Raw genomic sequence first — 12,675 nt, 5'->3', positions numbered from 1 at the left:
TTCATGCTTTGACTTAGCCTGCGCCTAACCTCTGCTTTGTTTGCTTCCTTGGTGCAGATTCAAAAATGGACATGAACAAGAGGATGAGGCTTGCCAAGGCTTTGACAGCCCGGGTGATGGAAGAGGCCCAAGCACAAGCCCACATGCAAGCCCAACAAAGGGTAGATTTGGGCCAACCATAGAGTTATGGCCAAGAGGATCCAAGAAGACGTTCTTTTACATGTTCAAATGCCATAAACTCTAGTGTAGAGTAGACTTTAATTTCTTGTCAAAATTAGCATAGGAACTTTATTTGTAATTTTCTTAGAATTAATTTTGGCACCTAAAACACCAACCTAGGTAAACTTAGAGTTTCTAAAAAAACCTCTAAATTTACCAAGGTCGGTCTAGAAAGCCCATGGAGGGGGTGAGCATAAAAACTAGACACACCCCTCCCCATGTGCTCATTTGTGCACCCATGTGCCATGTGCACCAATGTGCTTCACATTTACATTTCATTTGGCTAGCATTAGGGTTGCATTATGGTCCTCCTTAGCCTATAAAAGGAGGAGCCTACACCTTGTATTTTCAAGTTTATTGTGAGTAAAGTTATGCTGCCATTTTGTGCCAAGCTTTGCTTCTCCTAGAATTCTAGGCTCTAAACTTCAATTCCTTCATCTTTTCCCTTGAGCTGGCCGAACCACTCAATACCCATACCTATCATGCACCTACAAGATCAACACCACTCTTAGGAGGATCTTGCTCACTCTCATTCATTGCTTCCGCCCCATACTCTACATTGATTCAAGAAGAACTTCATGAAAATGCCATCATTTGGTATCATGAGCTTTGGTTCTTCAAGATGAGTAGCTCCTTGTCTTTTCAATTTTAGTTCTTCTTTATTTCATATTGTCATTTACTTTCCTTACTTGTCTTGCTGTTTTTTACATTTTAATTTGTTCTTGGTGTGCTTTGTGGAAGATCCAACCGAAGCACTCTTGTTCAATTGATCTTGAACAAGTTCTTGTGCAATTTGTGATAGGATTCCATACACCTTTGTGTTGCTATTTTTCTTTTAGGCTTTTGAGTCTTTATTGCTTTCCTTATTTGGTTCATATTATGCTTTGAGTCTTTAATTTTCTGAATCTATACATGTTTTGTCAAGTCATGTTCATCCATATTGTCAACAATTCATAGTAGTCCTTTTATTTGGCTTAATTGTTTCTTGATTTTGGGTCTCTTTATTTGCTTGAATCTGCTGTTCTTTGCTCCTTTGGTGCCTTTTTAATTTTTATTTTGAGTTCATATTGTGTTTAGATCCTACACAATTCTATTTCACAAATTTCCATTGTGTCTAAACTTTGGTATCTTGCTGTTTTTGTTTCCAGTTTTCAGATTCCCCTGTTTTCACCTTCTCTGTTTTGGCTGTTTTAACCCAGAAAAATATTTCCACTCATAGGAAAATTTTGATTCTCTGGAAAATGCAAGTTTAAAGTGTTATAGAAAGGACAAAAAAAGAATTAGGTCAAAAGAAGCAACAGAAAAAAAATGATAAATCTTTTAAAATCAGAGTGCAAATCTGAAGCGCTCCAGCTGGCCTAACCGAACACCAAAATTGCAAAATTTATTAAAAAAAAATGGTGCATGCGTTTTGAGTGATTCCAAAGCCAGATTTTAGATAAGATCCTGAATCTCTTGCATATCAAATTTCAGAGTCAAATTTTAAATATACAGCTCAGCATAAATCGGGGAACAAACACGTTTTCTGGCCCACAACATTTTCCAGTGGTGCTGTTTTTTTATTTGGTCATCTAATCTAGTGCTTTTCTTTAGGAATTCTTTTGTGTGCCAACCTTTAATTGAGTACCTTTATTTGTTTGCTTTAATTTCTTGAATCTCTTTCTAGTTGTCATAATCTAAATCCTTTTGGTGGTACTGTTTTATTCAATTAAATTTGTTTCTTGCTTTTGTTCTTTGACCTCTAATTTGGGTGCTGGAAATTAATTCTTCTTTGGTGCTTATGTGAATGGGAACTTGATTTGGTTAAGGTTTAGCCCTTTGCTAGGTGCTGGTAATTGGAGAATTAAAGACCATCATTCTAAGGAGAAGACAAGGCCAAAGCCGAAACAAGCATTCTTGAAAACACTACAAACACTTGGAAAATCCACAAGCAAAGACAACAAGGAAGTGCACTAACCAAAAAGAGGATCAACAAAGGGAGTTCTCTTATTTCCTTTGCAACTTGGTTTATTGTTAATTACCTTGTTAATTACGTTTAGACGGTGAGTGTGTCTTCAAGGGCTCAAAGTGTCCAAGAAGCCTCACCTAGGGCCGAATAGTATAGCATTCTTGATTAGTAATTGTTACTTGTTTGTAATTGCTTTTCTATTGCTTTCATAGCTATGCTTTGCATGGTTAGTTTTGTTAAGTTTGTGTTAAACCGACTAGCTTTGTTGATTAGTAGCTTGCATTGTTTTCTTTCATTGAAAATTTGATTTCTCAACTTAATTGTGTTCTAAGTGGTTTACTAAGAGAAAGCTTTGTGTGAAGACATTGGGGGATAGTTTTTGGCTAAGGCAAAGGCTTGGTATTTAAGTAGTCCTTTGTGACTCACCTCCCTTACCTGGAAAACTACCTTCTTTGACTTTCCTAAGTTTTCTCAAGGTAAAATACTTGTATAACACAAAGCTTTAGCCATGTCTTCTTCTTCTCATTCTACAAAGTCTATTGGAAGTGAATTAAAATCTTTAAAAACTCTTTTGAAAGGAGTTTCACAAACTGTGCAATCAATTGCATATAGACAATTGGAGAGTGAGACTAAACTTAATGTTTTGACTAAAGCAAAGAATGAGAAGTCTCACATTCTAAAAAAATTACCTTCTCATGCATATATCTCTAAAGATCATGATTCTTTTGGGGAGGGAAGCATTAGAGTAAATTATTATTATCAAGCACCCCCTAGAAGACATAGAAGAGATAGAAAAGAACAAGAAAACTCAAGAGAGGTTAGGGTAGAACAACCCCATTTCCATGGAAAAGAAAATATAGAAGCTTGCCTAGATTGGGAAATGAGGGTAGAAAAATTGTTTGCTTCCCATAAAGAAAGAAAGGAAAGAAAAATACAAAAGAAGAGAGGGGAAGTCGAAAGGGAAGCTAAAGAAAAAGAAAAGCATAAGAAGACCCTTGAAGAACAAAAGGCGTGGGAGAAGAGTGTTCCTTCCCACAAGGTCATTCAATAAGACCAAAGATTTAAAAATACCTTTGAAAATATGTGTCTTGTTGAACAACCTCAATGCCTTACCTTTTGTAAAGGAACACTTGCAAGCCTAAGTGAAAAAGAAGAGTCTTTAAAAGAAGCTTGCATAGATAAAAATGAAATAGATTATTTCTCATATGTGCTAGGATATCACCAAGTGAATGTCAAGTTTTTTATAAGCATCTACAAAAACAAATTTTTATGTGAAGTAGGGCCTAAAGAAACTTGCCATGTCTTATTGAGACAACCATTGCAAAGTGTACAAATCCTTATAAACAATGGTTGTCACAACGAGACTATCCTTACACATAAGAGAAAAAGTCTTCATGAAGGAGAACTCATGGGACAAATTAGAGTTGATAAAACTCTAGAGCTTTTAAAAGGAAAACTTTTGTCCCCCATGAGAAAAGAAGTTCAAAGACATTACCTTAGGTACAATTCTTGTTTTCAAACTACACCCAAGGCAATGTCTCATGAACTCTATACTCCTTCACCTTTTGCAAATGATCCTTGGGAAGATACAAATTTCATATTAAAACTCCCTAGGACAACAAAAGGTTTTGATTCAATCTTCATGGTTATGGATAAACTCTTCTCTAGAGAAGTGATACATCTTCATGGTTTATCCTCAAGCATAGTGTTGAATAGAGCTCCAAATTTCGCAAACCATGATTTGAGGATTTCCTTTGGAAAACTTGCAACTAAGTTGCACACTTTAAATTCTTATCATCCTCAAACGCATGGTCAAAATACATTTGACAATCTAGCTCTTTCTACTATGCCTAGAATAATCATGATGTGCACACACAACTCTAGAGATGAGCAAACATACCATCAAGTAGTTCACAAAACTACTTATATTTCTACTTTTAAAGTTATGTGTGTGCTAAATCATCTTTCTCCTTTTAAGTTGTTACCATCTCCTATAGGATTTATGCCTAAAGAGAAGGTAACCACAAATAAACATTTTAAAATACATAAGATGATTAGAGACCACACACAACCATTAAAAGAGAAACTTTGTCCAAAGTTGCCAAAACCAAAAGACAAACAAAAATGGCAACCTAGTAAAATTAATTTGCAAACTAACACCTATGCCTTATTTGATTATTTCTATAGGTGGACGTTTGATCCAGGAGGACAAGCTTTGGCGAAGCAAGAGGCTGCTATCCGAGATCAAGCCTGAAGATCTGAGGATAGATCTTCTCAAAGAAGGAGGAGATGATGGACACCATCCAGCCACAACCATCCCCTAGGAAGCAAAAGTATTGGATTTGAGGACAAATCCTTTTCAAGAGGGAGGGGATGATGGAAGAGGCCCAAGCACAAGCCCACATGCAAGCCCACCAAAGGGTAGATTTGGGCCAACCATAGAGTTATGGCCAAGAGGATCCAAGAAGACGTTCTTTTACATGTTCAAATGCCATAAACTCTAGTGTAGAGTAGACTTTAATTTCTTGTCAAAATTAGCATAGGAACTTTATTTGTAATTTTCTTAGAATTAATTTTGGCACCTAAAACACCAACCTAGGTAAACTTAGAGTTTCTAAAAAAACCTCTAAATTTACCAAGGCCGGTCTAGAAAGCCCATGGAGGGGGTGAGCATAAAAACTAGACACACCCCTCCCCATGTGCTCATTTGTGCACCCATGTGCCATGTGCACCAATGTGCTTCACATTTACATTTCATTTGGCTAGCATTAGGGTTGCATTATGGTCCTCCTTAGCCTATAAAAGGAGGAGCCTACACCTTGTATTTTCAAGTTTATTGTGAGTAAAGTTATGCTGCCATTTTGTGCCAAGCTTTGCTTCTCCTAGAATTCTAGGCTCTAAACTTCAATTCCTTCATCTTTTCCCTTGAGCTGGCCGAACCACTCAATACCCATACCTATCATGCACCTACAAGATCAACACCACTCTTAGGAGGATCTTGCTCACTCTCATTCATTGCTTCCGCCCCATACTCTACATTGATTCAAGAAGAACTTCATGAAAATGCCATCACCGGGGCAAAGCTACATCCAAAGGAGCTGATGCTTCCCCACACCCAAGCCCTGAGCCTATTCCTCCAACCTCTCCAACATCCTACTCTCAAACTCTCCCAGCCACAACACCTAACCAATCCTCTCCTTCACCACATGCCACTCCCAACCCTAGCTCTCCACCTCCCATCGCGGTCATGCCCATCACCATGGTCGAGACTGCAACCACACCAGCCCCCCCTGGACAAAGGCAAATGGGTGATGGTGATCCCTTCCGAGGATGATGAGGACACCGAGGACGGGCAAGTCTTCAAGAGGAGGAAGACCAACAAAGTCGTCACCTCCCACTCTTCCTCCAACCATGGTGCTGAGTCCCTGAGGGAGCATCCACCAAGTGCTACCTCACCGCCCCATCAACTGGCCTTGGGGGGTGGGGTCGAGTCTAATCCCACACCTACTCCTACGCTGGGCCCGGAGCTTCCCCAACCAGTCCAAGGCTTTATAAGAGGCTTCATGCACCAGGCGACGCCTGAAGGCTCGACTAACCAGACCACAGAAGAAGGTGTTGCCTACTATATTGGGGAATACTTCTCGAATGCTCGCTCTTGGAGGGAACAAGCTGAGGCAAAAGCCAACCGCTGCCTGGCTCTTGAGGAGGAGCTGGCCTCGCTGAAAGAGCAAACTCGGGCCTAAGAGCGTCGCTGGCTTCACCAAGAAGTCTCCTACAAAGAGACTTTGAAGGAGGCTCAAAAAGCGAAAGATGCGCCAACAAAAGACTCCATGAAGCTGGTCAAAGCTATACTGAACTTCTGGGGCAAGTTGTGCCTCTTCGCACGGAGGTTGCTGAGCTCAAAGATGCTGCTGAAGCTTCCAAGATCAAAACAAAGAAACTTGAGGACCAATGTGTTGATCGGGAGGTAAAACTGGGCGAGGTGGAGGCGGCGCTCGATTGTAAGACTAAAGCCTTCGACCTGCTGGAAGCTGATCTTGCAAAACTACGGGCAGAGAGGAACGAAGCTTTAGCAGCCAAAGACAAAGAGTTGGCCTCCCAAGCCGAGCGCTTCGAGAAGGCGGAGAAAGAGCTGGTCGACGACGCCACGGGCGCCTTCGCTGATGGGTTTGCAGAGGCTCTAGCCCAAGCGGTCTGTGCAAACCCAGGGATCGACACCTCTAGCTGCGGCCCTCTCAACCACATCGTTGAAGGCAAAATCATACCCTTAGATATTCCTAAGGATTAGCCTCCTTTCTGACTTTGTACTTTCATAACCACTTGTTCCTTTGTAATGCCACGCTGAATATAATCAACCATTTTATCTTTGTATTCTTACTTGTGCTTCTCTTCTTTTACTACTTGGTAATCGTGTCTGTGTTTTATCTTTGTACCGACCATTGTCTTCACTTGCTTTCTCTTGCTCCGCGAATTCCTTCTGCTTCTCTAACTCGTAATAAACTTTTAGCTTGATCTTTACTTACCCTTCGTGGCCCTGAGGCATCCGTTTCTAAAGGTGTTTCTGGCCTCGACATCGCTCAAAGGCGAAGGAGGGCTTATCTTGGCCGAAACCTACTTGCTCGTGCTGGGTGCCCACACTCAAGGAGATACCTACTGAACGCAAGGTCGTTTCGTCTTCAGCATGTCTAGACACTTGGGACAAAGTTGCGCTTTGGTGCCCACGCCCGAGGAGAGGCCTGCTGGAAGCAGCGCCGTATCGTCCACGGGATGTCTAAACACCAAGGTAACTAGCCCTTATCTCTGCGCACTTGGTGCCCACGCCCGACGAGAGGCCTGCCCGGAGGCAGCGCCGTTTCGTCCTCGGTGTGTCTAAAAACACCAAGGCGATCAGTGCGCTTGGTGCCTACGCCCGCGGAGAGGCATGTTGAAAGCAGTGTCGTATCGTCCCCGGTGTATCTAAACACCAAGATGACCAGGAATTTGGTGATTACGCTTAAGGAGAAGGTTTCCCGAAGGATGACGCTTCTCCTACCTGGCGTGTATCTGCACCAAACCGCCTGGCTCTACACTGCTCCGAACTTCCTCACTGCCTGATGCCCAAACTCGAAGGAGGCGCCCCCCGCCACTTCCTTGCGAGGTGTCTAGACATTAGACACCGGGGCCAGCCGTTCTTTCCTGGGGAGGGGGCGTCTCGAAGGAATCTGTTAACCACTGCCTCAGGGACTAGACGCCCGAATTTTAACTATATGTTGTACTTACCTCTTGCGCTCGTCGTCCACGCCCATGGAGTGCGCTCCCGCTGCTCCCTTTGGGGTGTCTAAACGTCTGAGGTGGTTCGCACTCTTGGTGTCCACGCCTAAAGGAGATATCCGCGTCCCTCCTGCTGAGGTGTCTAAACACCATGGTGGCGGGTTCGTTTCTTAATGAACCACGCCCTTTCTTTTTAACGTTTCCTTACATTGCAAGAAAAGAAAATTCAAGACAATGTATACTTAAACTGATTTTTTTACTTGGGTAACCTCATTAAAAAAACCCCCCGAAAGGGAAAAAAAGTGTCCCCTTTTAACTGTGTACTACATAAAGTCTTTAACTGTACCGTCCCGTCCCCGAGCGTTGACCAAAGGTCAGAGTCAACACATGATGGGACCCCATGAGGGACCCAAGGAAGAAAGTCAACAGGTTGACCGCTTGGGGCATCGCCAAAAGGAGGCGTCGCCTAAGAAAGGCGTCGCCCGATAGAGGCATCGCTAGACAAAGGCATCGCCGGACTAAGGCGTCGCCAAGATAAAGACATAGCCAAGCTAAGGCATCGCAAGGAGGCCTCGCGCCTCGACAATTCAGAACAAGTAACAAAGAAAAAGGTGGCTTCAAGGCCATAAGTCCTAGTACCAATAGGGAGTGACCTAACTCGTGAAGTACCCACACCACCACTGGGAAACCTTGGGACAGATACGACCCATGAGGGGGCCACGCCCAGGGGAGAACCACGTGCATGGTACGAGAGAAAGGTAGATACACTCCCAAGGCGAGTGACTAGAGGTTGGGACGCATGAGTTGGCATCCAGGAAGTCACCCCACGCGCCAGAAGCACTTCGAGGAGAGAGGGCTCACGTAATGGAATAACCCTAAGTTGGGTTGCGGCGTTGTGGGACCCTCTGCGCAGAATAACGATCAAGTCAAAAGAGCACGTGGCAATAAGCACGTGCTCATTAAATGTTTCAGTGAAAGTTTGCCAAGGTACGCGTTAATTCAGTTAAGATTCGAACGTTCCAAGGAATATTTTTATACGCTTTCAATGCGCTTGAATGCGTTTTAAGCACGAGAGGCGTATAAAAAGGGACCTTGGGGCGTTTGAAAAGGGGGCGAGTTTTGAGCTAATTCTCGCAGTTTTACATAGAGCACAAACCCTAGTTGTTTTCGCTGCGCACCCACTGTGAGCACAGGACGATTAGGGCAACACAGTTTCAGTCATTCAGTATAGTTTTCGACCACCCTCAGAGCATTCAGTCACAGTGTTCTACGCAGGGTGTGTCACCTTTGATGTTTCTCGCTAGCTGACTTGATCGTCGGAGTGCAAACGGCCGCGAGGGCGCCCCTTTGTTCACTTCTTTTCAGGTATTCACAGACGGAGCAGAACGAAGGTGCCCTAGCTCGTGAGAACAAGCCACGCGCAAAGACGACCCTGGTCAACCGGCGGGAATATTAACTAAAGTAAAACTTCAAATTAGCTGCGTTCCAGGTGCGTGGAATGGGGCCTCCCTCCATAGTTTCAAGACTGTACGACCCGTTCCCCTTAGCCTCGGTTATTCTAAAGGGCCCAGTCCACTTAGGGGACAACTTGTTCTCCAACTCATAGGATGAGCCTGCGCATGACGAGATCCGCCACCTGGAACTGGCGAGGCCTCACCTTGGAGCTGTACTAGTGCTCCACCTTTCTCTTCATTGCCTCAGCCTTTATTCTTGCCTCTTCCCTGGCCTCGTCCAACAGGTCTAAATTCACCCTCCTCTCCTCGTTGGACTCCTCTGCCACAAAGTTTTGGAAACGTGGTGAGCTCTCGTGAATCTCCACCGGGATCATCGCATCCGATCCGTACACGAGGCTGAAAGGCGTCTCCATGGTGGAGGTCTGGGGCGTGGTGTGATAAGCCCACACTATCCTTGGTACTTCCTCCACCCAGACTCCTTTGGCTTTCTCAAGCCTCCTCTTCAATCCTCTCAACAAGATTCTATTTGCGGACTCCACCTGTCCGTTCGTCTGGGGGTGTTCGACTGATGCGAACACCTGCTTGATGCCTACCTCTGCACACAACTTCCTCAGTTGTTGGCTTGCAAACTGAGTACCGTTATCCGAGACCAGACGCCTCGGCACACCGAAACGACACACAATGTTTTTCCAAACAAAGTGTTGTACCTTATGTGCAGTGATTTGTGCCACCGGTTCTGCTTCTATCTACTTTGTGAAGTACTCGATGGATACTATCAAGTACTTCATCTGCCTTACCGCCAATGGAAAAGGCCCCAGAATGTCAATTCCCCAAGTATGGAGAGGCCATGGGCTGTAAATTGACCTCAGCTCTTCTGGCAGCGCCTTGTGCCAATCGACATGTTGTTGGCACTGCTTGCACAGCTGGGCGTACCCTACGCAATTTTGCCTTACGGTTGACCAATAGAAGCCTACACGTACCACCTTGGATGCTAACGATCTCCCCCCCCCCCCCCCCCCCCCACGTGGCTTCCACAAATTCCTTCGTGGAGTTCAGCCATTATCCTTGTGCACTCATCTCCACTTACACACATCAAGATTGGGTGTGTGAACCCATGCTTGAATAACGTCCCGTCCACCAGGGTATACCTTGCGGAATTTCTTTTCACCTTCTTGCCCTCTTCTGGCTCCGCTGGGAGGATCCCATCTGCAAGGTAGCGTCTGTAGGGGGTCAACTAGGTGTCTCCTTCTTCCAGGGCGCACACTTGCACGAGGTCCCCTTCTGTGGGCGAGGTCGAGTAGACACTTATGTTAGGGGCCCTCGTCGTCTCCTGAGTCAAAGACCGATGACTCTCCGGCTTTCCCTTGGATGCACTGATCTAGAGGACATCCACTCTGTTATCTGCCACAAACTTTCGCGGCATCTTGAGGGTCTCTTGGATGACCGTCCTCTGCCTTCCCCCTTGCCTGAGCTGGCCAGCTTGGCGAGCAGGTCAGCACGGGCATTTTGTTCTCTTGGGACATGCACCAACTCAAACACCGTGAACGCTTCCTTCAGCACTTGGACGTACTTCAAATACGCAGCCATCTACGGGTCCTTTGCTTGATACTCCCCGGTCACATGCCCCGCGACCAGCAGTGAGTCACTCTTCACAAAGAGGCTTTGCGCGCCCATCTCCTTGGCTAGAAGCATTCTTGCGATCACGGCCTCGTACTCTGCCTGGTTGTTGCTTGCCTTAAAGCCGAACCGTAGGGCTTTCTCAATCAATACCCCGTTGGGCCCCTTCAAGACTATCCCAACGCCGCTTCCCTGTTGATTCGAGGATCCGTCCACTGACAACAGCCACTGGGAATGAAGCTCCACTTCCCGGGGAGCGCCTCCCAGTGAGAGTTCTACAACGAAGTCTGCATAGATCTGTCCCTTGATGGATCCCCTGGGCTCGTATACTATATCAAACTCTGGTAGTTCCACTGCCCAACGAACCATCCTCCCAGCGATATCTGGCTTCTGCAACACCTTCTGGATGGGGAGATCCGTCATCACCACCACCGTAAAACTGTGGAAATAGTGGCGGAGCCTCCTGGCGGAGAATACCACTGTCAGGGCCGCTTTCTCCAAAGATTGATACCTCGTCTCCGGGCCTTGCTCACGAAGTATATAGGCTGCTGCACCTGATCCTGCTCTTAAACCAGCACAAAGCTGATGGCCCACTCCGTCACTGCGAAATACAAGCGGAGGAGCACGCCTGTCTGTGGCTTACATAACACAGGAGGCGTCGCCAGGTACTCCTTCAGCTTGAGGAAAGATGTCTCACACTCCTCCGTCCACACGAAGCGACTGTTCCTCTTCAGGCACTGGAAATATGGGTGGCTCTTATCTCCACCAGCTGATACGAATCTCGACAAGGCCGCCATGCGCCCCGTCAACTGCTGCACTTCCTTTACCGAGGCTGGGCTCCTCATGGCGATGATTGCTGCGCACTTATCGAGGTTCGCCTCTATTCCCCGCTCAGTGAGCATGAATCCCAGGAACTTACCCGCCTCGACCCTAAAGACGCACTTCTCAGGGTTCAGCTTGAGGCGGTACTTGGCTATGGTGGTAAACAACTCTTCCAGATCTACCGCTCCCTCCTATGTGAGGTTACCACCATATCGTCAACATAGGCTTGCACATTCCTACCCAACATTGTGGTGAGCTCTCGTGAATCTCCACCGGGATCATCGTATCCGATCCGTACACGAGGCTGAAAGGCGTCTCCATGGTGGAGGTCTGGGAAGTGGTGTGATAAGACCACACTATCCTTGGTACCTCCTCTGCCCAGAGTCCCTTGGCTTTCTCCAGCCTCCTCTTCAATCCTCTCAACAAGATTCTATTTGTGGACTCCACCTATCCGTTCGTCTGGGGGTGCTCGACTGATGTGAACACCTGTTTGATGCCTAACTATGCACATAACTTCCCCAATTGTTGGCTCGCGAATTGAGTACCGTTATCCGAGACCAGACACCTCGGCACCTCGAACCGGCACACAATGTTTTTCCAAACAAAGTGATGTACCTTATGTGCAGTAATCTGTGCGACTGGTTCTACTTCTATCCACTTTGTGAAGTACTCGATGGCTACTATCAAGTACTTCATCTGCCTTATCGCCAATGGGAAAGGCCCCAGAATGTCAATTCCCCATGTGTGGAAAGGCCACGGGCTATAAATTGACCTCAGCTCTTCTGGGGGCGCCTTGTGCCAGTCAGCGTGCATTTGGCACTGCTTGCATCGTTGGGCGTACCTCACACAATCATCCCTTACTGTCGGCCAGTAGAACCTTGCACGGATCACCTTGGATGCCAACGACCTCCCCCCTACATGGCTTCCGCAGATCCCTTCGTGGAGCTCAGACATTATCCTAGCGCACTCGTCTCCGCTTACACATGTTAGAATCGGGTGCGTGAACCCGTGCCTGAAGAGTGCTCCATCCACGAGAGTGTACCTCGCGGAGTTCTTCTTTATTCTCTTGCCCTCTCCAGGCTCTGCTGGGAGGATCCCATCTGCGATGTAGCGCCTATAGGGCTTCATCCATGTGTCCCCTTCTTCTAAGACGCACACCTGCATATGATCCTCTTCTTCAGGTGTAGTCAGATAAACACTGATGCTGGCAACCCTCGCCGTGTCCTGAATCAAAGACTGATGGCTCTTCAGCTTTCCCTTAGTCGTGCTGACATGGAGGACATCCACCCTATTGTCTGCTAAAACTTTCGCGGCATCTTGAGGGTCTCCTGGATGATTGTCCTCTGCCTTCCCCCCTTGCCTGAG

General features: G+C 46.1%; 1 protein-coding gene across 1 annotated transcript; it reads right to left on the bottom strand.

Moving 5' to 3' along the window:
- Positions 1–10,458: 10,458 nt before the first annotated feature.
- LOC137829150 (uncharacterized) lies at positions 10,459–10,911 on the bottom strand. The gene has a single exon (XM_068635944.1). The coding sequence runs from the start codon at positions 10,909–10,911 to the stop codon at positions 10,459–10,461; it is 453 nt and encodes a 150-aa protein (XP_068492045.1).
- Positions 10,912–12,675: the final 1,764 nt, after the last annotated feature.

The sequence above is a fragment of the Phaseolus vulgaris genome, chromosome 7, assembly GCF_000499845.2.
Source record: "Phaseolus vulgaris cultivar G19833 chromosome 7, P. vulgaris v2.0, whole genome shotgun sequence".
In the NCBI taxonomy this organism is placed as follows: domain Eukaryota; kingdom Viridiplantae; phylum Streptophyta; class Magnoliopsida; order Fabales; family Fabaceae; genus Phaseolus; species Phaseolus vulgaris.
This window is presented reverse-complemented; position numbering and strand designations above follow the sequence as displayed.